This window comes from Opisthocomus hoazin, chromosome 26 (genome assembly GCF_030867145.1).
Source record: "Opisthocomus hoazin isolate bOpiHoa1 chromosome 26, bOpiHoa1.hap1, whole genome shotgun sequence".
Taxonomy (NCBI): domain Eukaryota; kingdom Metazoa; phylum Chordata; class Aves; order Opisthocomiformes; family Opisthocomidae; genus Opisthocomus; species Opisthocomus hoazin.
The window spans coordinates 5,634,484-5,660,869 of NC_134439.1; the positions used below are offsets into that span (position 1 = coordinate 5,634,484).

The window sequence follows — 26,386 nt, forward strand, 5'->3', positions numbered from 1 at the left end:
AATGTTTGACACCATTTTATTAATCTTCAACTGCAGTGGAAAAATATAACCTTTTACAAGTGCCGTCTTGTGTAAGCTCAAGTCAGTATATATATATTTTATATAAATTTCTTTTTTCCTTTTTTTGTTTTTGAAGTGCAGCAAGAGACCAATACCACATTAGATTTGATCAAATAAAGAGCACAAAAGGCCAAGCAGTTTCCAAATGGCATTTTATCAGATTCTGTTTGAACATTGAATTTATCCTCATTTTGCAATCCAAAATATTACCTGAAGTTTTCTTTTGTTTTTCAACTCTTTGGCACAACTTTTGTGGGTGTTCGGGCTGCTACAGTACAAGTCAGGAGAGATCTTTCCCTTTGCGTTCTCACTGCCAATTCGGAGCACTTAACATCTGCATTTTCGTTTTGCTTTTTTTGTTGTTTGTTTTAAGCCTGTAATCTTGTTTGACAATTTATTTCTATTCCCTCTAACGCAAGAGTTTTGTTTTTCCCCCATTTCTACATTCACAGTTGAACAATATTAAGGAAGGAAAGGCGCTTTGATGAAACGGGACCGTGAAAAGCGTCACTCGGAACGGGAGCTCTGAACATTCGTCAGTGTTTCCCTAAAATAAAAAGCCCTAAAGAGCGACTTTCCTTTATTTTTTTTTTCTTTTTTTTTTTTTTTTTTTTTTTCTTTTTCCTCTTTTCTTTTTTACATCTCTTATGCTGCGTCAGTAGACTGAACTTCGGTTAGTTTATGAAATGCAACAGCTAACCCTTTTTTTTTGGGAAAAGATAAACTGCAATGACTTGAAGTCGAGAATGTGGATACCGCCTCATTCACACACACTCACTCCTAGACTGAAAATCCTTCACCCCCTCCTTTCATCCCATGCACCGACAGCGTCGTGCGGCAAAGGCGACAGCGGGCGGCTGGAGACCCAGGCTCCGTCTCCCTCCAGCAGCCAAAGCCAGACCTCAGACACAGAGCACCACAGCTGAACCCAGTTCCCTCTCCTCCAAACCGGCCGTTCCCCTTCTGCGCCGGCCTCGACAGAGAAGCCAGTCCCGGTCTGTCGGAAGAAGAGACTCGCTCGTTACTCGGGCAGAAGTCGGGCGTTCCCTCGTTCCCGAAGACGGCCGACGCCAGGTTGTCTACGCAAGTCAGTGCTCAGCTGGCTAACAGCGCTGCTGCTGTTGCTGCGGCGGGATTTTCGATGTGGTGTGTTTCAAGCCTCACTCACTCATCCTCTCATTCCCAAACATTCAGCATCCGCGCACACTCCTCACTTCCGGGTTTTTTCAAAAGATTGGAGATTTCCAGTGGGGGTCTCAGGTGTCATCCCAATGGTAACAGATCTGCAAGCAAAAAGCGTCCATCAAAAAAAAAAACCAATCCCAAACAACCCCAATACCACAAAGCCCCACGTTCCGGAGAAAAAACCAGCAGTAAGTGGAAATAATTGACCAAAAGAGCAGTGACAGGGACACTGAGGAACCTCGCAAGGCGGGGTGACAAGGCTGTGACAGACTTCTTGTCCCCAATGCAGGCACACCATCGCGCCCCTCTCTGCGATCCGCTCCTTTCAGTAGGCGCGTCGGCGGAACCACAGACTCCTACAGCACCTCAGGCTGGAAGGGACCCGTAAAGATCATCGAGTCCAACTCTGAGCTCCTCGCAGGGCAGCCTAACACTAAGCCGTGACCACGAGCATCCTCCAGATGCTCCCTGAACTCCAAGCAGGACCGAGGAGTCAATGGGCTCCAGTCACGGCGCATTTGGAGGAGCGCGGGATCGTCCCCGACCAGCAAGGTCGTGACGGTCCTGCGAGAGCCAAGCACTTCACCGTGGTTCTCGCTTTGTCTCTGTTCTGATAGACAAGACCACAGATGGGGCTTGTTTACAGAAAAATCAATGAGAAGCAACCTTCCAGAGAACACTGCCTTTGCGAAGCATCTCTCTCAGGCTCCGGAGTTTAGCCAATTTCGTAATTATGCAACATGAAAAGGAGGTGGGTGTAATCCCTTACCAAGCTTGATTCTTCAGTTTTCTCAGTTCTTTAGTCGCCCAGGTAGCGAGGGTTTTTGTTTTGTTCGTCTTGGATCTTCTTCCTTCCGCTAGCAGTTCATGTATCATGGGTCTAGCTTCTACTAATTTCAGTACATCTTTTCCAAATGCTGTACACAAATCCCTGCAGAAGAAAGCCAGGCTTTGAGGCTGTGTGCCACAAACAGATGTGCCAGTACCACTCCGATCAGCTCTCGCTAGCAAAAAGAAATCTGACTCACAGCTAATGTCCTTTTTAAAACGCTGCATATGGTCACTAATTTCAGCAGGAGAAGAGCTGAACAGTTTTCTGAAATTGTGACTAACCGGAGACACTCAATCTCCTGTCCAAAGACTGATCTCCCTGACACTCCCATCAGCTCTCCCTAAATGCAATAGAAAAGATTAAAACACCCTGACCCGAGTCCCTCCGTGCCCAGGGAACTGAGGGTGGGGGTGTTCAGAGTTTAAGCTCAGGTCACCCTCGAAGAACCCGAGATCTGGAAATTTCTGTAAATCACATCCAACCTTCACTTCTACCCATTATTTTTCACCCTGCCAGTTCAAGGGCCTCGCCCGCATAACCACTTCCCACCTGGGGTTAAACACCCAGCACCAGACCGTAAAAACCCAGAACTGACGTTAAATACTTCAGGCGGTTATAAAAACGCAGCTTCAAACATGAAGGCTGTTGTACCAAGTTTTCTCTCTACTGAGCGTGCTGTCGGTCGGAACGGCATCGGGACGCTTACCCTATCAGCCCAGCAGCACACGCCACTACTCCATCGGTGTGATCCTCGTCTCCAGCAATATGGTCAATGTAAGACAGAATAAATTCTACTCTGGGCTGCACCAACATCACATCCGCTGAAAGAAAACAGCTTTGTTACAGCAGGGTGAAACACAGCCCATGTTTAATAGTCTGCCCTTTAGAAGGGATTCCAGCATGCTCCCAGCCAGCCAGAATCTGGCCCCAGCAGAGCTCTCTGAGATAGCGAGGGGGAAAACTGCCAGAGGAAGAGGCACCGTAGCAAAGGGCTCTAAACTTCTTCCCAGCTCGTGGCAGCAGAGTGTTCCCTCCCACACAAAAGGGAATGAACAAGGATGTGCCCATGGACGTGACGACAACCGTGACACAGCTTGGCCAAGCATAGTTCTTCCCCCCTCCCCCCCCAGCCCCCATCACCCCAGGCACAGAGCCACCGCGGCAGGACAGGGTACTCACGATGAACGTTTTCTTGGTCTCCCTTCAGTCCCTGGATGATGCCAGTGTAAGCTTCCAGGCAGCCCTCCCGCAGCTCGTTCAGGTAATCCACCATGTCATAGTCAGACTGGAACAGCACCAGGACAGCGCACTTCAGCGATGCCCCCGACGACGCGTGCGCAGCCCCTACTCGTTTACGATTTTAATGACGGAACCGGAGCGTGCGCCGCCGGCTTACCTTATCCACCTGCGCTTGGGAAGCCTGCTGCAGGGTGTTCAGTACGACGTCTAGGTACTTCTTGAATTCCCCTCCAATGGCAAGGGCAATGTCGCCAAACACGGAGAGAATCTGAGGCTTCACAGACCTATGAACATTTTCATTCTGGAAGAGATTTCAGCGCCATTACATTCAGCTGCGCTTCTTTTTAAGGGGGGAGGAGCTAATAAATCAACACATTTACTGGAAATGTAAATCCTTCCCCCCAGTAAATTTGGATTCCATTCAAATAGTAAGCATGATAGTTGTCAAACACGAGATCTTCAGAGCATGCCTAACAGTTCTGCTTCTCCCACCTCCCACTTTCTTCTCAGCGTGCAAGCCAACTGTTACTAACTGGCTAATGAGAAGGTAAACACTCACCCCCAAGTTCTCCAAGAGCAGCTGCATAACCTCATCACAAAAAGGCAAGATGTTGGATTGCAGGGCTCTGCATAAGTCACCAACCAGGCCCACTGCAGCCAGACAAACCTGCAAATAGAACAGCAAGGAAGACACCCACCCAGTGAGTCAGGCTTCCACACTCCATCCTTACAGCTCCAGCTTATTAAAGCACTAAGTAGTGGTGAGAGTCTGCAGCCATTAAACCACCCAGAATAAGGGCCCTCGTACAGCAGCTGACGAGTCCCTGCTTCGTTAACCATTGACATCACAGAGCTGCAAAGAGCTGGGCTTGCTTCACCACGGGGGAGGGCAAAAGATCCAGACACCAGCAAAGCGACAGGTACTTGGTCTGCACAAACGCCACCAAATTCAGCAGCCGGGTGGTCTGAACGGCCACCCCACGGTGAGTACCACAACTTGGCCTGCTAGTGGAAATTCACAGCCAGTAGCAACCTCTTTCCCATCAAGGGCAACCACTGCAGCCACTGGGAAAACCCAAGTGGCAAGTCAATGAAGGCCTTCTGCTGCATGACACAGAAGAGAGTCTAAGTGTGTGCGTGCAGCCAGTAATTAGAGAAAAGTCTACAGGGCTCTGCTTTTGGCTTCACCACCAGAAGCTGTGGTCTTTTACAGACACACACCTACCGAACTCAGAGCAGATGAGAATTTAGAGATTGTGAACACAGGGCGGCCTCTACCTGGTACTCGGCGTAGTTCTTCAGTCCAATGCCAAGGAACGGCTTGAAGGCATCCATGTACTTCAGAAACTCTCCACCTAAGACTGTGCATGGAAAATATTGTAGTTAGAAGAAAATCCCAACCGACGAGGCATTTGCTGGAGCCCAACAAAACAGAAACCCACCATTACATTCCAGCCAAACCCAGTACCTGTACGTTCCACAGAAACATAATAAAATGATTCTCACACAAAAACTGGCATCAGTGAGATACACCCACCCGGGCTACACTGAGATTCAAAACACTGAGTTCTTTGCAGGCCTTTGGAGACAGACAACCCCCTCCGGTGCTCAGAAAGGATGCTGAGACCTTCCTGATGGGGCAGACCCATCAGAGGGAGAGGGACGTGGCGACACGCTTCAGACAGCGTTCGGCACTGTCATGTTGCTTCGCATCAGCTGAAAACTCCACGTCTTTCCATATGGCTTTGCTGCCGCGTCTTCCTTTCGGAAACGGCTGCTCAGCCTCTTCAGAGGTTCACGCAGTTCAAGCAGGGCACTCTTCACTACGTTTATATTTAGGCAATATTTGAAGTAAAATATTTCTTCTCTTCTCCGCTAACTCCCACCTTCCCCAAGTCACTCGCTTTGCTCAGACTGTGAATGCAGACCTATCCACCCAAAAGCAGAAAGGCCCTTGCTCCAAGAGCATACACACTTCCAATGTACTCGCTGGTTAACCTGCAATATCCCGCTCAAGCTTCTCACTCACTGCCCAGCTTCCTCAGGCGATCCCGCTACCCGTTCCCAAGGCAGGCAGGGGGGTACCTGCCAAAGACCTGCTCTCCAAACCATGCTCGCATCGGCAGGGGCTACCCCAAACAGCCCAAACTGCTGCACCGACAAGGCGTCCCCTGTTCTGGGAGCAATCAGGCGTGTACTTCTACTAGCAACAGGTCCTGTCGCCCGCCCAGACCCTCAGAGGCCACCCAGGGTAACGGCCTCGGGAAGAGGGGAAGACCCACCAGGAGCCTCCATGCAAACTGATCTCCCCAGAGACCCATTCCCGAATCACGTGTGGATTTTACTGGAGGTAAGGCAGGGGTGGTAGGCAATGATGCTAGCTGCCGACTTTCAACAGCACCTGAACTTCACACTCCTACGTAGCATCTGCCAGCAGAGCGTGTTCCGAGAGCTCCAGGTGATGCCACAGCCACCGCCTAAACCTGAACCGCAAAGCTCAAACTGCCCGGAACACCACAACCCAAATTTTCTTTCACTTCACTCCTTCCGACCCACTGTAACGCTGATCTTTGCCACCGTGATTTCTTTTAAAGAAGAACAAAGTCTGTAAATCCACTGCTGACAAAACGACCAGGGGTCACAGGCAGTGACAAGCATGAATCATTAAGGTAACGTTAAACCTGTCCCGCGGCAGGAAGAGAACAGGTTCCCAGCCTGCTGGGCACTGGACAAAGCAGCACGAGGGTATTCTTCTGGCAGAACTTGCATCGTAGCTACGTTATTAACAGAAAACAAACCGTTCATTAATGAAACAGTCTAGCGTAACCGGCCAGCCGCGGCTTCACGGAGAGATGTGGCGAGATGTGTGGTCAAAACCATACCTCAAGCAAAACCAGGAACTAATAATGTTTCTTGATGACAGTCAAAAAGTGAAGGAAGCAAACCAGTTCTGTCCCCCTGAACACAACCTCGCTCTGCCACGCAAGACTGACCTTCCACCAGGGTGCTGACCGCCATCAAGGCGTCCTCCTGCACGCCCCCCGAGCCCGCCGTGCTCTGGAACATTCTCAGCAGAGATGCCATCACCACGTCGGAGATCTGCAAGGCATCCTGGTGCTGGACCTTCCGGAGGACGTTCTGCGTGGGGATGGAGAAAGAGAGTGTGATTGCTTCCATCTAGGCGAGGCCGAACCGTGCCTTTCCATCTCCTGTGCTAGCTCTGAACGCTCGTGACCACACTGGGCTGCTGAAAAAGAAGCTGCTGTTCGAAGTCTGCTGCTGCAAAAATATGCTTTGTCAGTGCAAGTGCAAAGTCCCATTCATCTGAGCTGCATTCAATCTCCCAGCTAGAGAACAAGTTGAATTTACCTTTCCTGCTGCATAGGCTATTCTCCAGGCTTTCCATTTGTAAGCTGGCATTAAATGTGACCAGCCCAAATTTGGCCCCGTGAAAAAACAAACCCTTTTCCATCACAGCTATGTGACAGCAATCTTACTGCCAAGTATGGGTTGCACATAAGCTTTGCTTCTAAACCAGAGAATTAAGCCTCAGAAATACGACGTAAGAACACCCCTACTGCTAACTGCAGTGAAACCTCTCCTACCCCGGGTGAACAGAACAAATCAAGGTACAACCAATGCAAAATGGGTTTACAGGACCATGTTTAGCACTGGGGTGTCTGAAAAGCAAACCCGACTGCTGGCGAGAGCAGAGGCTGCCTTGCAGACGAGCAGAGGGGGTGGTGAGCACGCACGCGCTCTGCGTTCTCCGGCAGATCGCAGCGAGCAGGAGGGCCAAGGAAACGCCCCGGGTAAATACCGGAGCTTAACCTGTGCTCTGCTCCGGCTGCACCGTTCTGACCGTCCCCTTCAGCACCTGAACTACAGAACACAGCTCGGATGCGTCCGTGTTTAAAATGAATTTGCATTTCCTATGAAAAGAGAAAGACCGATTCCTTAACCTGCAGAGGAAAATAATGATTTCAAGTCTGATTCTTCAAAGTGAGTCACTCCAACAAGATCGACTTTGAGTGTTTAAATAATTGGTCTTGATTTTCTTGTTACATTTAAATATTAACAAATGTTTTTCCTCTGCTAGATGTTCATAATTGTATTTCCAGTAGAAGAGAAAAAAGTACTTTAACAAAGCAGTATATTTGACTACGCAACACTGAAAAAACCTCCCTGTTGATTTTTATTCAGCGGTATTTAATTATCTGCTGCAAGTACTGTAAACACTTAGGGTTCAGATTTTGAGATAATGAAGAAACACACGTTTACAAATTAAAACTAGCAGTTTAATTCCACCTGTACGACACTTCTCACAGGCAGAGATGTCTTGAAAGAGATCAGTGATCACACTGCGCCAAAAGAAGAGATGCTCAGGTGCTGAAGTCTCCCCATTACAGCCCACCGTAAGGACAGACTATTCCCATCTACCCATTATCTGAAAAATTACCCTAAAAATTGGAGAGTGAAGGTAACAGCTGATGCTATGGGCTTCTGAACAAGCAGGATGAAGTCTGATTTCTCTAAACAACCTGGAGACAGCACCCAGGAGACCTCCTAACCTCGCTTAAGAGAAAGGGAAGCTAAAACTGATAGAAACAGGCCAGGAAAAGGCTCCCTTTCATGGGATTACAGGAACGGAAGGAAAACTGCAGAGAACCGGAATCAGCACCCAGCAAAGGAATAAATCTGAGTAGAGACGGATACTCAGCTCTACTTTTATTTCTGATTACACAGTACCCTGTTACACCTCCAGCAGAAAACGCTCCCTCCTTCTCCGAGCTGCACAGCGCTGTGTCGATGCTCAACCTACGCCTATTCGAGTTTTAAAGCAGCGCCTTGTAGCTGTGAACAAGCTAGGCAAGACAGCACGGGACCGCCCGTCCCACAGGAAAGCTTCAATATCAAACACCACGCTTTTCAGAGGACGGGCCGATCAATCTCCAGAGCGGATTTTGGGGGAAAAAAAGCGTCTGTTTTCCATGGACCTTGTAGGAGTAAGCAAAGAACTGAAATGTGCTAGTACTCCAAGTCACATGGGCTGTTCATTACCAGATGTTTAATTTCAAGGACATTCAGTGCATTTTAACTAGTGCCATTTTAAATAAGAACACCAACCACAAGAGGCAGATGAACAAATTAAAGCTGTTAAGGAGTTTTTTTGTCTGTGCCAACCAAAGTGATTGTTCAGCCTGTAGCCAACACGAGAGCCAATCTGAAAGCATACACAACCTTTAACACGCTGCATACAGCGTTCTTTATTCATATTGCCCTGAATTCTGTAAGTCGTACTCTACGGAAGCCTTCTGAACCTTGTGTCACCTCCCACACGTCAGCTGGGACACAAGATCCAATTTCCTGGTTCGGATCTCATCAACAGAACCAAGTCTGCATCCTCGGGGACACAGCAGCGTCTCTAAAACCGCCTCTTCCCCATCAACACAAACACAGGAGACACGAGCTTACCTGTAGAGTAGCACAAAGGAGAGACTGAAGATCGTTGAACTGGATTCTGTCGGAAGTGCTCTGGATATGAGACTGAAAAAGAACAAAACCCCACACGTGAAAAGCCTGCATCGCAGTCCATGCAAACCCTGCGGATCTTGACGGCACTACAAGTTCCAGAGATTCAATGCTAAATATTTGTTATATTTTAAGACAAGAGGTAATGTTTGGAAGCTTAATATAGCTATCTATAAAAATATAAAAAAACATCGTACCATAATACACGCAGTCGTCAATAAAACTCATTTTTCCACACCAGAGGAAATCACAGCACAACAGCAACATCACTCCTCCCCAGTTTCCTCAAACCCCTTCCCGGAACGGGGCTTTAAGTCCCGGGTTTACTGACCTCCATCTGCAGCACTTGCTGAAGTCGTTCCATGATGACCAGAGTTGTCTTCTGGACAGCTGGGTAACAGTCCTTGGCACTGTTTTTCACGATTTCCATCAGAGATTCGTATGCAGAACTCCTCAAGTTATTCTGGTGTCCATCAGGCCTGTAACAGAAGGAATATATTTGCAGCTTCCAGTGCTCAGGCTTGCTTAGAAACAGACTCTTTTTTTACTAAATTGGTAACAGCTAAATTTTAGTGTTGTGACAAGCAGAAGCACTTGCATTCCTGTATTCCAAGACTTGGAAGTAAATGAAATTTGTGAAGCCACTTTTGGAACATTTTTGCATTCACTGTTAATAATGACTTCCAATATCTTCAGTCACTGCAGCAAGTTCAGGAGCAGAAAGAGCCTCAGCCCCTCATCTCCCAGCGTGCCGCTACCCTGCCGGGGAAGCGATGGTCTCGAGAGGTGAGCAGCATACATTACCAGCTCTCTGACATCCCTCCGAGATGTTGCTGAGGGTGTTAAATCTGAAATAAAGACAGCTGAGATCTATGCTAAGATGACTGATGGACTTCAGAGCCTTGAGCTAGACACTACACTTCTGGTTGGATGCAAATGAGACAGGAAGAGTTTAGACTCTGAGCTGTTCAGACAGAGACACCACTCCAGAAGAAGCAGACCTGCAGCAAAAGGCTTCAGCTGACGACTGAACTGATCCAGGGATTGAACTCTGAGCTGTCAGGATTTATGCGACCTTCAAGGCAGAATATGAGTTCAATATTACCTTTATTCTTCCATCTGCAGAACCGAGAAAATATTTTGCCTCGTCTATTTATACTTCAACTTCATTGGGAAAAGGACAGTATCTAGCCAAACTAGGTCCTCAGCTCTCCTGGGAGTACCTGGTGCTAATGGAAGGGGATGTAACACTACAGCAACAGCCACGGCATAAAACAATCACCGTAAAACGAACTGCACAATACACATGGATTTCCAATTATCTCTTGCTGCAATCCTGATTGTCGCAGCCAACCTTGCAGAGTCTTCTCACTGCTGTACAAAGATGTGCACAGTCTTAAACTGGGCTCGGAAACTTCAAAAGGAAAACATGGAAGAGGCACTCTTGGAGGAAACCCCAGACTTGCTAAAAAAGCAGATAAGGACAAAATACTGAGATATCATGCTGTGGGAATAGCTTTGTTCCTGGGGATTAGCATTCTATATTCCATGGGATATCAAAAAAGCCCAGTTCTGATAAAACACCATTCAGATCTGAGCTGCAAGAGAAAGGGGACCAACAGCCTGAAGTAATAAAAAACAAAGCATCTTTGCAGAGCTTAAGCCAGGCAGTTTAGCGTTACCTATCTGCAGTCTCCAGAAGCTTCTGAACTATTAGCTCAAATGATGAGGATAAGCAGTAGGTTGCTGGTTCTTCCTGATCATCAGCTACATCTGCAGCTTCATAGGCAGCTTCAGCAAGACTAGAGAAGGCCTGAAAGACAGAACAACCATTGCTGTTACTCCACGGAGTTTACTGCCACGAGTCCAGAAGCAGATATTCCAACAGTTTTCATTCTAACAGACCACCACCAAGAAAACCCCCAAACAGTGCAAGATTAACAGCTCCCCTCCTGATCAGCTAATTACTCAGTGCAGTGAACTTTGGTGCAACAGCGGTGAAAATTTCAGAGACCTAAACTGTCACACTAACACGCGAGGCAGCCGCGCTGTCTGCAGCCAGAAGTCTGCACACCGTTACTGGTCTCAGCAACCGGTAGCTGTCGAGAATCAACCCGAGCAAAGGCAGGCTGCCTGAACCTCGCAGGGTGTTCGCAGATTGTGCCCACTATCCAGCATCAGCACTGCGAGTTAACATCCTGGTTCAGACCAGGCTGCGGACTGCTCAAATTCCCAGCCGCAGGGCGACTGTAACTGTGCTGAGAGACAGGTGAATCAGAGAGTTGAAAGCCTCCTGATTTTCATTTCAGTCTAAGAACATGTAGCAGTCATCATCTGCAGAAGACAAAAGCCACAGCTACCATGGACTTTTGCCAGGATCAACAGATCAGGCAAAAGCTTCCGTGCTGACTAGAAGTCTTCAGACCTCAATACTAAGAGAACAAATTCTGTCACATCTAAAGCTTGTTTTGACATGCAAATACTCATCTCCAGCTCAATTCTTACTGAGCAGCTCTCTTAAAAGGCAGTAAGGGACACATCCTCTTTATAGGGAAAGATGAGATATATTACTTGGCAGTAGGTTAGCATCAAGACGATGATACAACCAAAGCCAGCAAGCCAACCCGAGGGACTGCAGCTCTGGAAGTGAACAAAAAACCTCATGCTCCTCAATTTAGTTCTGGAACCACTGCAGGAGCAGGCTTAGGTAATGGGAAACAAGGTATCTCGCCTCTCCCGTAAGATAAGCCGGCAGCCCAGCGGCCCCCAGGAAAAAAGCTAAATCCCAACATGCTTTTTCTAAAAACCTGTTTATCAAGGAGTTTCCATAGCATTTTCAAGCCGAAGGCAACTTCTACACTCAGCGAATATTAGCATTTTTCTCCTTAAAATCAATTTCTTCCTTTATTCTTTCCTACCAGAGCCACCAAACAGACTGGAGATAACTGACACTCAACAACAGTTGTGTGTGCCGGACGACCAAGCCATGAGCCATCTTCTGAAATCCACTCCAGCGTATGAGTAATATATATATGTGTGAGTATATGTATGTGTGTGTGTGTATATTCATATTATACAAATATGAGCTGTGTTTTGTCAGAAACTCCTCGCATGTCCAACAGCAACGGGGCTGCCTTACCCAGCAGACGTTGGAGGCCACTCTGGGCTCGGCGCTCAGGCCCTCCATCAGACACTGCAGCAGCGGAGCGAGGTAAATGTCATTGATGGCAGCTTCGGGCAGCATCTCGCAGATCCTGCCCACGGTCCAAGCGGTTGTGTCTCGAACCACAACGCTGGGGTCCTTCATTAGTTCTATTAAAGTTGGCATTGCCTAGAACATCATTGCAGACAGGAGAAAGATGTGATCGAATGCAACACATGGAAATGTGAGTTTGCCACTGTTTCCGATTTTAACATATTCCCTAGGAGACTGTGATAGACAGGGAAGGGGAAGACAGTCTAGATCCAGTTAGGCCATTGTTCTCACATTTTAAGACTCAAAGTTCTTTCCCGGGGGGGTAAGACTTGAGAACTGAGGCATCTGGAGTCAGGCATTCTGAAGTCCTGTGTGTCCCTGTGAACCAGAGCTATGCAACACAACCACCTGCCCTGGGCTGACCAAATCTCTCTAAAACATGATTAAAAGCCTTTCACTTTTCCTCAGATTAAGAACAATGTGCTAAGCAGGTGTCCTACTCCGGATAAATCTGAAATCTTTTGCTCCAAGAAAACACGACTCTTACCTGTATGACTAGTGGTTTGAGCTGGTTCGGCTCTGGTCCTTCCAAAATGCACCCAAAAGCCATCACAGCTGCATCTCTGTATCGCCAATCTGGATTTTTAATGTGTTCTTTAATAAAGGGCAGCACATGAGGAACAATGTCATCTTCACAGCAGGTCGCCAGGAGCATGAGGCAGACTCCCGCTGCTTTGCAGGGGTTCCAGTCGTCGTCATCATCGTTTTCATCCTAGGAGGAAAACGGCACCTCTGGTCAGCCCAGGGGAAAATATCCCTCACCGCCCGCAGGCAGTGGCATTCTGCTGGAGCTACTGCAAGTAACACTGCCTTCTCATCAGGTGTTGTATCTAGAAATTAATTCAGGTCTGGAAGTACTGGCTACAGCTCTGACAGAGAGGCAACCCGAGTTCCTTGCATCGTCTGTACCCCTCCACCCCGGCGCAAGGCTGCGAGCTCTGTACTGACGCACCTAGAGGAGCCTCGTGCATCTCCCAGACTGCTCCCCTCTCATCCAGGTGGAGACTTTGTTCCTTTGATCCACGCCGTCGCCTGGCAGAGTGGCCCGTTGTACAGTTAAATAGCTTCTCCCCCCCCAGCTGTTAGCTCAGCCACTTACCAAATTCCTTTGAAGCTTCGTACCTTTCCCTTATCCGCTTTTTCTTTCCTTTGGAACCTCCTGCAATTTAACTCTCCGCATCCAAGCGGACAGTGCCACAAAAACAAACAGGGAAACAATGCCCTGGATTTGCTAAGCACACCAAGCATTTTCCCAGCTCATCGCAGTAAGCCAAATGAACTCCATCCCGTATGGTTTAATTAACAGTTTTATTTTATAATTAGACCTGCTCTAGCAAGTGATTCCATTAATTCTGATTAGACTGTGAAACACAGTCCAAACAAGTCCCTGTGAAGTGCTTAATAGGTACTAAATAAACATGGACTTCACAGCTCAAAAAGAAAAGCTGAAGAACTCCAGAAATTGGATCTCTAATGACACAGAGACTGTATATTGGTTCTAATTCCACAAACATTTCCTCAGGAATACAGATCACTATCAAACCTCTTCAGAAACCATCAACACAAGCCTGTGTTACCAGAATTCAGCACAAAAATGACGCTGCATGCAGTCTCACAGTCTCAGCCCTAAAAACCGACGCATCATTCCTTCAGAGTGGTGCATGGTGGCTCATCACAGACCACGGACTGCCGCTGCCCTCGACAAGCACACCAGTGAAAACTGCCCCCGGGGTCCTCAAGCGCTTTCGGGACCAAGCATACCACCAAGGCACCTCTGCAAGGGAGCAACGACCACCACCGACAGCCTGCTCCTCCGTGCCACAGCAGCATCCCCGGCCCCGAGCTGGAAAGCGGGCGCAGTACGTTATTTTTTGACGTGCAGCAGGGATTTTGCAACTCACCTGTTTCGTTAACGTTTGGGTTAGAATTGGGACCAAATACTGTAGTGCTCCCTTCGCGTAAAATTTGCTAGTGTGCTCTGGAGGCCTTCCTTGCTCTGCTGCCTAGAAAAAAAGGTTACAAAATGATTCTCAGTGGCGATATAGGCACGAGGTCTGAATTATGAACTCCGGTAGATACAAATTCTCTTTTCACAGAATCACAGAATGGTGGGGGTTGGCAGGGACCTCTGGGGGTCACCCAGCCCAACCCCCTGCCCAAGCAGGGTCACCCAGAGCAGGCTGCACAGCACCGCGGCCAGGCGGGGCTGGAATATCTCCAGAGAAGGAGACTCCACAGCCTCCCTGGGCAGCCTGGGCCAGGGCTCCATCACCCTCAGAGGGAAGAAGTTCTTCCTCGGGTTCAGCTGGAGCTTCCTCTGCTCCAGTTTGTGCCTGTTGCCCCTTGTCCTGTCGCTGGGCACCACTGCAAAGAGTCTGGCCCTGTCCTCCTGACACCCACCCTGCAGATATTCAGAAGCATTTCGAAGGTCCCCTCTCCGCCTTCTCTTCTCCAGGCTGAACAAGCCCAGCTCCCTCAGCCTCTTCTCGTAGGAGAGATGCTCCAGTCCCCTCCTCATCCTCGTAGCCCTCCGCTGGACTCTCTCCAGTAGCTCCTCATCTTTCTTGAACTGGGGAGCCCAGCACTGGACACAGCACTGCAGATGGGGCCTCACTAGGGCAGAGCAGAGGGGGAGGAGAACCTCTCTCGCCCTGCTGCCCACACTCCTCTTGATGCACCCCAGGATCCCGTTGGCCTTCTGGGCACCCAGGGCACGCTGCTGGCTCATGGTCACCCTGTCATCCCCCAGCACTCCCAGGTCCCTCTCTGCAGAACTGATCTCCAGCAGGTCAGCCCCAGCCTGTACTGGTGCCTGGGGTTGTTCCTCCCCAGGTGCAGGACCGTGCACTCGCCCTTGTTGAACCTCATCACGTTCTTCTCTGCCCAACTCTCCAGCATGCTTTCCTCTCTCTCCCAGCACAATCTTTAAGTTATCATTACACACAGGAATCTCAAGGACACCCTGCATGAATCCCAGTTAAATATTCCATAAGCACGTTCAATTGGCCATTCCATACACGTATATAGCCTCTCCTCACGTGGTACAGACACAAATATTTTCAGTTTGCAGTTATGTACAATTAACAAGTGACCCCAAGCAGAAGCACCAAAGGTCTCCAGCATCGAAACGAAAGCTATGTGCTGCTGACTGTCCTTTTATCCTTGCTATCCTTGCTTTTTTGGGCATTCAACATAAATATATATTTAGCTACTTTTAAAGATGGATGTGATTCATCTAGAGCCCTTCAAAGTTTAAGCTATTATTGATCTCTACAGCTAATTTATGCAAACAGCATCTGCATGCAGAACAATACCCCAAATTCATCTCCAGCCCTATCCATTGTAAGGGATAATGATTACTTTTATCTCATCCCATAATTTTATACTTGGCTCATAAATAATGTATTATACAGAATGCAATCAATCCTTTTGCTCAATAGGGTAGGACTGAGTCGTTCACGCTTGTAACGGACCCCAAAGCCTTACTCGTGAGCGTAACAGAGCCCACTAGGCCTCCACGACAGCAAGTAATTCAAGAAATGCTCTGCCTTCAGTGTGGTACACATCTCAACAACTCGAGGAGCCGTCTTAATCAAGCAACAGCTCGGAGATCTTCATGACACTGAGAGTTTTCTGGCATTATACTGTGCCTAGCACACATGCTTAATGCACATTTAGGTTAACCTTACAGGAGTAGCTCGAGCTGACTTTGGAATGCTAAAGAGAAATCAGGTAGCTGTCACATGCCATTTGCAGAAAATCAGCACTTGTATGTCACAGCGTGTTCTCATCAAACCTGTCAGGGAATCTTCATCCCAAGTAACTTCAATTCCCAGCCAGGCTGGCACTAAAGCCATTGTGCTGACTTCAAAAGGCAGTTCATCCTCATCCCATGTAGGAAGCAGAAGGGGCTACACTCCAGCTACTCCCAAGAACTTCACCTTAGCCTACAGAGCCTACAGAACAACCCAAGGAGTTATTTAAGGGAATTCCAAACGACGGCTGCTGTGCAGCCTTAGCTACAAGCTTCGCCTTTACCTTGCAGGGCAGAATAAATGAACGACAGCCGAGCCCTGGCTGAGGCAGCTCCTAGCACCCAGGCTGACAGCTCGGAACCGAGCTGGGTGCCGCAGCACCGTGCCGGTGCCTGTCGCACACGTTAACACCCGCAGAGTCAGCCGGCCTCGGGGGCCCTCGCTCTGCAGGTCTCTGCTTCTGTCACAGACACCCATCATGTCACACCAGTGGTGCTCAGTGTCCACCACGGACCCACGACCACCGCACGAGGGGCTGAGATGGGCTCTCCCACGCTATTCCACTTGGGAGAACGAGAAGACTTTCCAGAGAGAGTTCGACGGCACGAGTTCAGTATTCCCAAACGGGATCCCAGGCATCCGCCGCTTTTCAGCAGTCATTTGCAAGCTCACCTCAGAGGCCTCTATGGCCAGGTCCATCTCCTCATCGCAGACGTTTGACCAGAACTCTATTCCCTGCAGAGCCACCTCGTCTATGTCACTTTTCATTGCTTCAATAGTTATCTTTAGGAACATGAAAGAAAGGAGGGGAGAGAAGGACGTTTTAGCCAGTTATTTCTCCCGAAATACATGCCCCACCTTTTGGCCAGCTGGTAAGAGATCTGAGATTGTCTGAAACCAGATGCCACATTAGAGCTACTGTTCTTGAAGACAATTTCCTCATTTAGAAGTTTATCAGCTCTCAGCACCTCGGGAGCACGACAGAGCAAGGTAAGCAATCTGCGTCGTCCCGACTTTTGGAGTCTGAAAGATTTGATGTCGGTTTTACGGAGTTTTCTAAGAGAGGGATTCACAGCATGCAGGCACAGCTAAAGAAAAGCCAAACAAATTGGGAACGCAGGAGAACTTTTCCTCCTGGATTAGGACAACGGAGTACTGGAAGATCAGGCAGCTGTATATGAGAAACCCGAGTACTCACAGCAAAAAGCGCAGGACCCATGTATGTCTCCATATACTGATAATAAAGGGACATTATCTTCACCAAATTCTGTAAGGCAGCCACTCGTACCTGCCAAGAGTAGAAAGTGGATCAAAGATGTGACCTTTGTGAGTGCTCTGAACACCAGGCACGGCTGTAGCCTACCACAGATTAATAACCCAGCCTTTCAGCTGATTCAGTTTACTCTGAACCTAATACAGACTTTCCCCAACAAGTGACATAAATCCTCCTAGGAGTCTACTACTTCTAACTTTAAGTATAAAATTCATTTTGTCTCCGTACTCACACGTGCACCAATCATTTAACAGAAGAACACCGTTTATTTCCCTCAACACTTCTCAACTGTTTGTTGATGCCAGAGCTTCTGGTCAGCTTCCCCGGCAAGGTGCAGTGACAAATCAAGCATTTCATTTCACTCACCCTTGTATCTGGACACTGCGTTGCTTCACAGACTACTTGCATAATAAAGTGCCTTTCAGACTAGAAGGAGAAATAAAAGAACATTAGAATTGCCTTATAAAAGCATTAAAGACTTTGCAAGCCTTCCCGTGAAGGCTGTATTTTGAGTCTGGACTGGTACAATCACTTATGCAGCACTTTTAAAGATCAAGGAGCAGTACAGGTTCCTATTCACCGCAGTATTTTACATCATTTCTTCCCCCAAAACGGGAATCCCAAGCTTCCATTTTAGAAAGTGCTTAACAGGGTGTCCAAAATAGAAAGATACAGCAGAACTAAAGACACTAGCATTTCAGGGGGAGAAGGGAAAAATCGTGCAGTTTCCTGAACTAGTTCAGCAATTGCTTCCAGAAACCTCAAAACTCAGCCAGGACATCAGTTTCTCGAGGGGCAGGACCTGGACACTTGCATTTTAGGAGGAAGGAACAGACAAATGCCCAGGCGATTTCCAGCACTGAAGCCCAGCAGAAACGCGGTCTGAACGGATCATGCACCTCCCATCTCGAATTCTGACCAACTCTCGTTGATCCCCAGCCACACCCACCGAACAGTCGACTAGGGCAGGTTTTCATTAAAAGACCTTCTAAGCTGAAGGTCCAATATTTATTCCACCTTCCCCTTACTCTCCCTGGTAGACACCCAGAGGATAGAACTTCATCCAAGATGGAAAAGAAAACTCAATAGACTTGTCTGTTCTGAACAGACTCTCGTTCCGAGGCCCCTGTTCCGAAGACTCTCACAGGCCTTCCTCCCCCAACAATTTTCAGAGGCAAAGTTAAATCTGGATTGCTGCCACACCACTCGAAAGAAAGTGCTGATCCAAGCTGGTACTCTTACAGCAGCATTACAGAGTAGAGTTTGATTAGGAAGCAGAACATCTAATAGGCTAAACTCTGAGGTCCGTTCAAATTTATCCAAAAAAAGTCCACGATGCTTCCTTCCCATTGCTGAAGCTCTCAAGATTTCCACAGTCTTTCTGCATTACAACAAGAATATACTGGATTTACAGAAATGAATCCAAGTCTCAGTTCCAAAATAATTATGCATCAAAACTCAGCGTGGTGCATGATTTCTCATCACAGACCGTGGATTCAGCCCTTGGATTTTAGGCCAAGGCTTGTTACCCCCTCACCTCTTTGTCAAAGTTTGCTTTGGTGAATTCCAAAGAGTTCAGGAGTGCATTAGTAGCTGCTAGCTTCACATTGTTGCTGGGCTCTTCCTTTCTCATTCCCTGGATGATGGCTGTCAGGATCTCGTTGGATTTGTCCTGAAGCTGCTCTGGTTCCTAAAAGAAGCGTTGATAAGGTTATTTGCCAGCTGAACAGCTTTCTCCATGTTTTAAAGTACCCTCTAAGTTTGAAATCCACAAGTAGCAGCTGTAAGATCTTAAGGCCAAGCAGCCCTTTGCTCACTGGGAGGACCAGAACGCAAGTACAAGGAATTCATGCACCATTCACGGCTTCTGGGACAGGAAAGAGAAGACTGAACTGAGCATCAACACTCCAGGTATTCAGGTCATAAATGCCAAATAACCTTGACTGTTTCAAATAAGTCAACAAGCTTCAGACTAGTTGACTTCATTCAATTAGCAAGTTAAAAAACATCGACTGTTTTCCAGTTCCTCCATATGCTGGGCAGCGGTCTACACCAGCAGTTGCAGTTGATTCTTTTGTTGGTAAAGTCATGAATCTTTTTTGGACATCGGGCAAAAATATATTGCCTAGACCAGCAGCAAGGACAGGCAGCTCAAGCACTCAAGGCTTGAAGAATCCAGCTGTGAACGTAGACTAAAGATGAACGTTTCTTCGTGGTAAATGTAAAGACCACAAGATCCCCAAAGAACTGTATTACCAGTTACATCAGAATTCATCCAGCAGCAGATCCCCAAACTACGGTCACAAACAGTGTCACAACGTGACCGACAAACTGCAGACTCTAACAGGGATCTTGGTTACAAAATGCCCAACCCGCAAGCCAGGGCATCCAAAACTCCAGAGGCGAGCGACACGCACCTCCCAACGACCACGCGCCCGAGCCTCGCACGGCCTCGCCACAAACAGTGTGCGACCTGGAGCAGCTCCCCTGCACAGCTGTAGGTTTCCTCTCTTATTTCGTTCACCCTCCACGAAGCAGCCGACCTCCCCAACGAAACCAATCCCCCCGCAGCCTGATGAAAGCACCAAACTGAACATCTCTCTTTCCACCTCACTGTACCCAGGTTCAGCCCGTGACACACCGCACGTGTGTTCTCCACGGCATCCAGCGGCACCAGAAGAGCAGCAGCTCGTTTTGTCTGTCAGTGCCAGGTCAGACAGCACACAGGGATTTTGCAAGCAGTTCCCATCAGATACTTGGAATCACAGGATCATTAAGGTTGGAAAAGACCTCTAAGGTCACCAAGTCCAACTGTCACCCCATCACCACCATGCCTGCTAAACCATGTCCTGAAGTGCCACATCGACACGGTTTTTGAACCCCTCCAGGGATGGGGACTCCACCACCTCCCTGGGCAGCACATTGCAATGCTGCAAACTACGCTAATAAAACCACAAGACCTTTCATGGAAGGTGCCTCAAAGAGCTAAATATTCTTGCCTGTGCATCAAAAAAATTGCTAAATCAAGCATAAAAGGAATCCTCACAGAAGATTAAGGTACTTGTCAGGTCTCCCCAGCACAGAAAGGAATCAAACACTTAACGCTTTGCACAAGCGGACGTTCAGCTGAAGTTTTACACCAGCACCCCTCGCCAGCGTACGACCGCAGCGACATCCAGACTTCAACCTGCACCTTACAGAAGGCGACCTGGATCTGTGCTGCGAAAGCAGGTCAGCCCGTGCAGGCACCATCCCTGCGTGTTCACTGCCCCTCGCTCTGCTCGCACCCAGCCGACCTCCGGACAAGCACGAAAAGGCAGCCCCAAGGCAGGATCGCAGCGTACGAGACACAGAGGTGTGAGCAAGCAAAGGCTGGAAGAGGAAAGGTGCTGGGGAGAGGTTGGGCCAGCACTTCAAACACACTCATGATAATACTCAAAACACACTCACGATGTCCTGACAGATGTATCCGATGGCCTCCAACGTCGACTCTTTCATGTGCTCCGTACTGTGCTGATTCGTAACGTTCGCTACCAGCTGGGGAATGAGCTCAGGCCACTGGTTCATGGGGATCTCAGCGCAGGCGATGCCGGCCACGCACTGGGAGGCCGAGCTGGGCCTGTACGTTTCGGTACCCAGCGTCTGCAAAACCTGCGGGACAGACAGGCAGGCGATGATGCTTCGATGCCAGCGGCCGGAGACGGGCGTTGCCTGGGCACCGCAGCCTTCACTTGGTGTTAATCCCAGGCACGCCCCCTCCCCAGCAAAGCTGTTTGCTCGTTCTGCTTTTTCCCCGCTGTGACCGTGGACAAATGATGTCTGAAACGAGCTCGGCCACGGCTGCCCCTTTCAGGAAGCGAGATACAGCTGTGCCACTGCCCGCACTTCTGCCACAGCCCTTAAATCCCAGGCACAATGCCGTGCGCCGCAACGCGCAGCACTGACTCACTGAACAATTCCTCCCCGCTCGTGTTCTGAAGCAAAATTGCAAAAGCCAAACAAACTGCGGCTTAAAAATCCCACCCAAATATCGGGCTGTTTATGCCCAGATAATCTGAATAGGACTGAATGATTTTCTTTCGTTTTAATTGAAATCAATCAGAAGAACGAATTTTTTTCTTGTATACTTCAACAACATTTCTTTAAAAAAGAAACTTGAGGGAGGAGCATGCATTTGTTTCAGCACTTCCAGTTATACGCCTTCATTTCCCCTATACTCCGTTAACAAATACTGTACTTCTGATGTTACGTGACAGAAAAGTGGCTATTGCTGCTAACAAACTCCTCGTTAGCTCCAGTACAACCATCTGACAGCTCCCGTTAGCAGCGTAAGTTCTCCTTTAGCTACCATCAATGTAAATACAAGACTGAAGTTGTATCATCACTTCCCCAACCTTATTCTGCTATATGTGGATCCTGTTAACACAAAAGCATTATATAAAGCACACTGGCAAATTGTGTCACTTCCTCAACCCCGCACACATCCAAGCACACCTTTGTTCCCACCAGCCAAAACCCACCAAGCCACCAGTTCTGCCACCGCAAGTCCTGAGCTTTAACCATCAAAGAGCACAGCAGTCCTCAGGCAAATTCCCCATCTGTGAAAACTTAGGAAAATTGTTTCCTATTTGGAACTTGGCAAATTTTGGACCATATTCTACTTCTAAAATTTGCGAGGCCTCGTGTATACATGTGTGCTCCGACACAGAGGAACAAGACCACGGTCTTGCTCATCACTGCACATCTTCAGAGATGTTAACGTGGACTGCGCAAGAGCTGAGGAAGCTGTTCAAGCATAAGAAGCAGCAAACACCAACCCAGCTGCAGTCACCCAGTGGGGAAACCGTGCTCACGAGCTCCTGCAATCACACCAGACTATTCAGAAGCTCCTTGTAAAAGTATTTACAGATGTGAATTTAAAAGCAGTGGCTTGTACCTGTTTGGGTTTTACCCCAATAAATCTACAGATTAAATACGCTACGAGCAACAAAGCACCCAAGCAAGCAGAGATGACATGGCTTCTCTCCTGAAAGGGAGCAGCCGGCCAACGGAAGGCTCCTCACGTGGAAAAGGATGGACAAGACAACCATCGCTCGTCCCCCTCACGAGAAAACACCAGGCAGAGAACCCAAAGTTGCCCCACTTACGTAGTTCTTGACTTCCCTGCGGGCGTTGGCGTCGATCGCGAGCCATCTCTGCTGGTACTGGGCCTTGATGTCGGGGTCCTTGGACGTCAGCGAGTTCTTGATCTGCAAGCCGGCCGCCACACGGGCAACTTGGCTGTTGCCGGGGTTTGCCAGCACTCGGGAGAGTTCCACCAGGAAGGTCGGCTGGGGAGAGAGGAGGGCTCAGCACCCACCCCTGCTCACCAGTAAGGGGAAAAAAAAAAAACCCCATTCACCCCGTAAAACGAGACCTCGACCCGCTGAAGCTGCTTCTCCCCCAGGCCAGCAGCAAACCCCGGCACTGCGCAACGACGGCGGCGCCATCCGCAGATTACGGGCGTTAAATCCCTAATTAGAACCGTTGGAAAGCGACGTAAGTAGGCACTGACTTTGCTGGATTTTTTTTCAGCCTGCTTGAGAGACTGTTACCTTCCGTGCTCCTGCCTGCTTTAAGTATTCCTTTAAATAAACTACTCGGGTCCTATGCCAAGATATGTATTTTCTGGATGGATATCAAACATGGCGAAGAGTAACTCGCTGCTACTTATTCCCTTGCTTCAAGGCAAACACTCCAACTATAACCTAACAGAGGAATGGTTAAATTGCGAAATCAGATGCTCCTCTTGTGTGTTACAAACAGGTCTGTGAGATTACCAACCGCCCTCTCCGCAGCCAGAGGTGCACAGACACATATGAAGATCACCCCCCTCCCCAAAAAGTGCCGACCTGTGGGTAAAAATACCTGCCCTTCGTGCCACTCGCGTTTGGTGAGAGCCAGTGAGAAATGCCTCCGCGTTTAAATCCTTTCCTGATTTGCCAGCTTCACGTTTCAGAGACTTCCGCTGTGTACAAGACGCAGCTGAAGTTGCAGCAGCGAAGCTTTTTCCTTTCGCTGCCCCTACGAAGCGTTTTGCCTGCTGAGAAAACCTTTCTAGGAAGCGGTGGAAACAGCTGCGCCGTGCTCCAAACCGTCTCGCTCCGAGCCGGAGCACGGTTTTCCTGAGAGCGTGTAACACGCAGTTACACGTAACCCACCTCCAAAAATCTCTATCACGGGACTGAAGGTACACACCAAGATTTTAGGGCACCAGAAATGACTATTTTTGAAACTAATTTAACTGTCAAAAGTTCAACAGAAATACAGAATAAGTCCAGTATCTTGGACTTCCCGTTTTCAATGGCCAAACGCAGCTCTTCAAAAAAAGTCCTCGCTGGGCTATCCGGTGCTCCTCGGCATTCAGACTGCAGAATTTGGAAACCAAAACGTGGGACAGCTACAAGTGATGAGCGTAAGCCATTGGAGATACTCTGGAACGTCAATACGATAGACAAACCCCCTACAAATACACCACACTAAACCACCTCCCAACCATGAAGATCGCTCATGTCTTACACACGGATTTTATTGAAAGCGAGGAACCACTCACAAGAAGTTGACGGCAAAATCAAAGTGGTGCCACCACCTTTGAGAAGCAAGCTGCACTAAGATGCAAAGGTGAAGAAGCGTCCTTGGATTTCCCACTCATCAGTTCGCAAACCCAGTTTGTCTTTTCGTGGAGCTTTAAGAATAATTCTAGCTAAAAATGAGAAGCACTGCATTGAATCTTCCAGACTTGAGACTCAGAGCAAGTGCAGATGCATACGACCTCGGCTCTCACACCTACAGAAGTGTCAATGAAAATCTCTGGAAAGGATCTAAATTAACTACGAGAGGAGGAGGGGATGGGGAAGAACAATCCGCTCTGCAGGTGCCTCTCCATTAACTAACTGGGAGAGCGCTTCCAGCTCCCCGGGCGCAGAACCTCTCGCTCAACCCCCTACCCCCAGCCCCTTCCCACCCTCCCACCCACCACGGGCTGCGACGGGAGCAGCCCCCAGCCCTGCATCCTCCCTCTCCAGCCTCATCCTCCTCCAAAGCTGAGCCCTCACCAGCCCTCGCAGCCCCTTTCCACGCCTGGACCGCTCCACATGCCCACCCCAGGGCACAAATCTTAGCCCCAGCACAAGCTCTGCTTGTCGCCTTGGCCCGGCTCTCGCGTTAGGTAGAAACAGATCCCCGAGGAACTGGCGCATCCCTCGGCCGGTTTCAAAGCCTGAAGCCCAGGATCGCGAGCAGCTGGGCACCTCGCCCCGGAACGCTTCGCACGACGCAGCCCGGGCAGCTTCAGTCTAACCGAGGGCACCCGAACACTTCACAAACAGCAAACCGGAGAATTTTGAGTCAAAAACCGATGTTTAGCGCGGAGGCCACGCCAGTTCTGATTCTGAGGGAACGCCTTGAAACGGAGCAACGGGAGTAAAGACGCCGCGGCTTCCCCAGTTCACCTCAGTGGGTGGAACCGCCCTGCTGCCGAAGGATGCCGGTTCTGCCCGTGGTGATGCCGCGCCGGGGCGGCACCGGGAGCCAACACCGTTGCCCGGCAGCACCACGCCTTGACTAAGCAAAAATCCCGCTTCCCCGCGCCGCCGAGGGGTTTCTTGGTTTGTTTTTTTTCCCCCACCTCCTCTTTCGCTTTTTCGGGTTTTATTTCTTTCTTCCCCTCCCCCCCTCAGGAAGGCCACGTGCGGAGGGCCGGGCCCAGCCCCCCGGGGTGAAGCCACCAGGCCCTAACCTCCCCTGACCCCCCCCCCCAGGCCCGGAGGGGGTCCCCGGCAGCTCGGCGGCTCCCGTCCCGCCGGGGCTGGCGGCCGGGGCGGGGCGGCGAGGCCGGGCCGCTGGCGGGGCCTCCCGGGCGGGGCAGGGCGGCGGGGCCGGGCGGCGCCCGGGGCAGCGATGGCCGCGGCCGCACATGGCCCGCGGGCCGCTCCCGTAGCCGGCTCGGCCCCTACGCCCGGCGCCGCGCTCCTATTGGCTGGCGAGGGTGGAGGACGCGCCGCTATTGGCCGGGCTCAGCGGCCGGGCGCGGGCAGGGTAGGCTGCGCTCCATGGCGGTTCGGCCTGGCCGGGCGGGGAAGGTGGAAGGGGGGGGGGGAGGGGGGAAGGGAAGCGCCCGCCGCCGGCCCCGGCCCCGCCGCCCCCGGCCCCGCGCTCACCAGGTTCTCGATCGCCGCCTGCTCCAGGAACTTCTGCGCCGCCTCGAGCTCGGAGCGGTCTGCGGGGAGGGAGGGGGGAAGCCCGGGGAGGAAACCGGCGTCAGTCAGCGGCCGCGCGGGGCCCAACCGCCCGGCCCTCAGGCACCGCGGCCCAGCCGCACCCGCCCCCTCACCGCCCCCCCCAGCCCCGCTCCCCACCGCCCGTCCCCGCCGCCGCCCACGCCCTCCCGGGGCCGCCGCCTCAGGGGTACGCGGCCCCCGCCCCGCCCGGCCCCACCGGCCTCCCCCACCCCTGCCGCCCCTTTCCCCCCCTCCCGGAGCCGCCGCCGCTCCTCCGCCCGCGCCCTACCCGGCGAGACCGTCTTCTCCAGGATGGTGATGAGCTCCATGGCGGCGGCGTGGCGGCTCCGGCGCCGGCGGAAGCGGGACGGGCCGGGGCCAGAGGAGGGGAGGGAGGGGAAGGGAGGACAGCCGGGGCCTGCCCCGCGGACGCGGCCGAGGGAGGGTCCCGCGAGGGGGGAGGGGGGGGGGGCGGCGGCTCCTGCTGCTGCGGGCGGCGGAGGGAGAAAAGGGCCGCGCGCGAGCGGGGCGGCCGCGCGCGCGCACACACCGAGCGGGGCGGGCGGGCGGGCGGCGGAGGGATACCGAGCCTCGGCCCGCCGCCCCGCGCCGCCGCGCTGATTGGCCGACGGCTCCCGGCGGGGGCGCGCTCCTATTGGCGGCGGCTGCCGGGGCGAGGCTATTGGCGGGAGGCGGTAGAGGAAGGTAGAGGAGGGGGGGAGAAGAGTGGGTGGGCTTCCGGCGGCGCGCGCGCGCTGATTGGGCGGGGCTGGGAAAGGCGCCCCGGCGGTGCGGAGGGCGAGGCGACCACGTGGGGCCGCGCCGCGAACCCCGGCCCCGCTGCCGGCCCCAGCCCAGCTCCCGGTCCCAGCCCCAGCCCCGGGGATCGGCTCCTCCCCCCCTGCGGCCGCGGGGTCGGCCCGGCGGGGAGCGGAGCCCCGGGAAGGAGCCGAAACTGCCGCCAGTTTAACGCTGCACCGGGGGGGGGGGGGGCGG

General features: G+C 50.8%; 1 protein-coding gene across 2 annotated transcripts; it reads right to left on the minus strand.

Annotated features, from left to right (window-relative positions):
• On the minus strand, positions 1 to 25,882 carry KPNB1 (karyopherin subunit beta 1). Of its 2 annotated transcripts, XM_075443543.1 has the most exons (22): positions 25,680 to 25,881; positions 25,331 to 25,389; positions 22,280 to 22,462; positions 20,583 to 20,783; positions 18,670 to 18,822; positions 17,499 to 17,558; positions 17,058 to 17,147; positions 16,532 to 16,642; positions 14,006 to 14,107; positions 12,592 to 12,816; positions 11,988 to 12,179; positions 10,531 to 10,661; positions 9,180 to 9,327; positions 8,792 to 8,863; positions 6,310 to 6,454; positions 4,595 to 4,677; positions 3,876 to 3,983; positions 3,474 to 3,617; positions 3,257 to 3,362; positions 2,784 to 2,898; positions 2,015 to 2,176; positions 1 to 1,343 (listed from the first exon to the last, which is right to left on the minus strand). In XM_075443543.1, coding segments are annotated over exons 1-22 (2,631 nt in total). In that variant the 5' UTR covers positions 25,720 to 25,881; the 3' UTR covers positions 1 to 1,342. The 2 variants fall into 2 exon arrangements, with proteins under 2 accessions (XP_075299658.1, XP_075299657.1); XM_075443542.1 differs by lacking the exon at positions 1 to 1,343 and having other exon boundaries at positions 2,011 to 2,176; positions 25,680 to 25,882.
• Positions 25,883 to 26,386: the final 504 nt, after the last annotated feature.

What these genes read in the sequence shown, in the direction of transcription:
- KPNB1 (XM_075443542.1), bottom strand. Translation starts at nt 25,719, where the DNA reads ATGGAGCTCATCACCATCCTGGAGAAGACGGTCTCGCCGG. An exon ending in GGAGAAGACGGTCTCGCCGG is followed by an intron (nt 25,390 to 25,679) that starts GTAGGGCGCGGG and finishes CCCTCCCCGCAG; the next exon opens with ACCGCTCCGAGCTCGAGGCG. An exon ending in AGACCAAGAAAACGTTCATC is followed by an intron (nt 2,899 to 3,256) that starts GTGAGTACCCTG and finishes GTTTTCTTTCAG; the next exon opens with CGGATGTGATGTTGGTGCAG.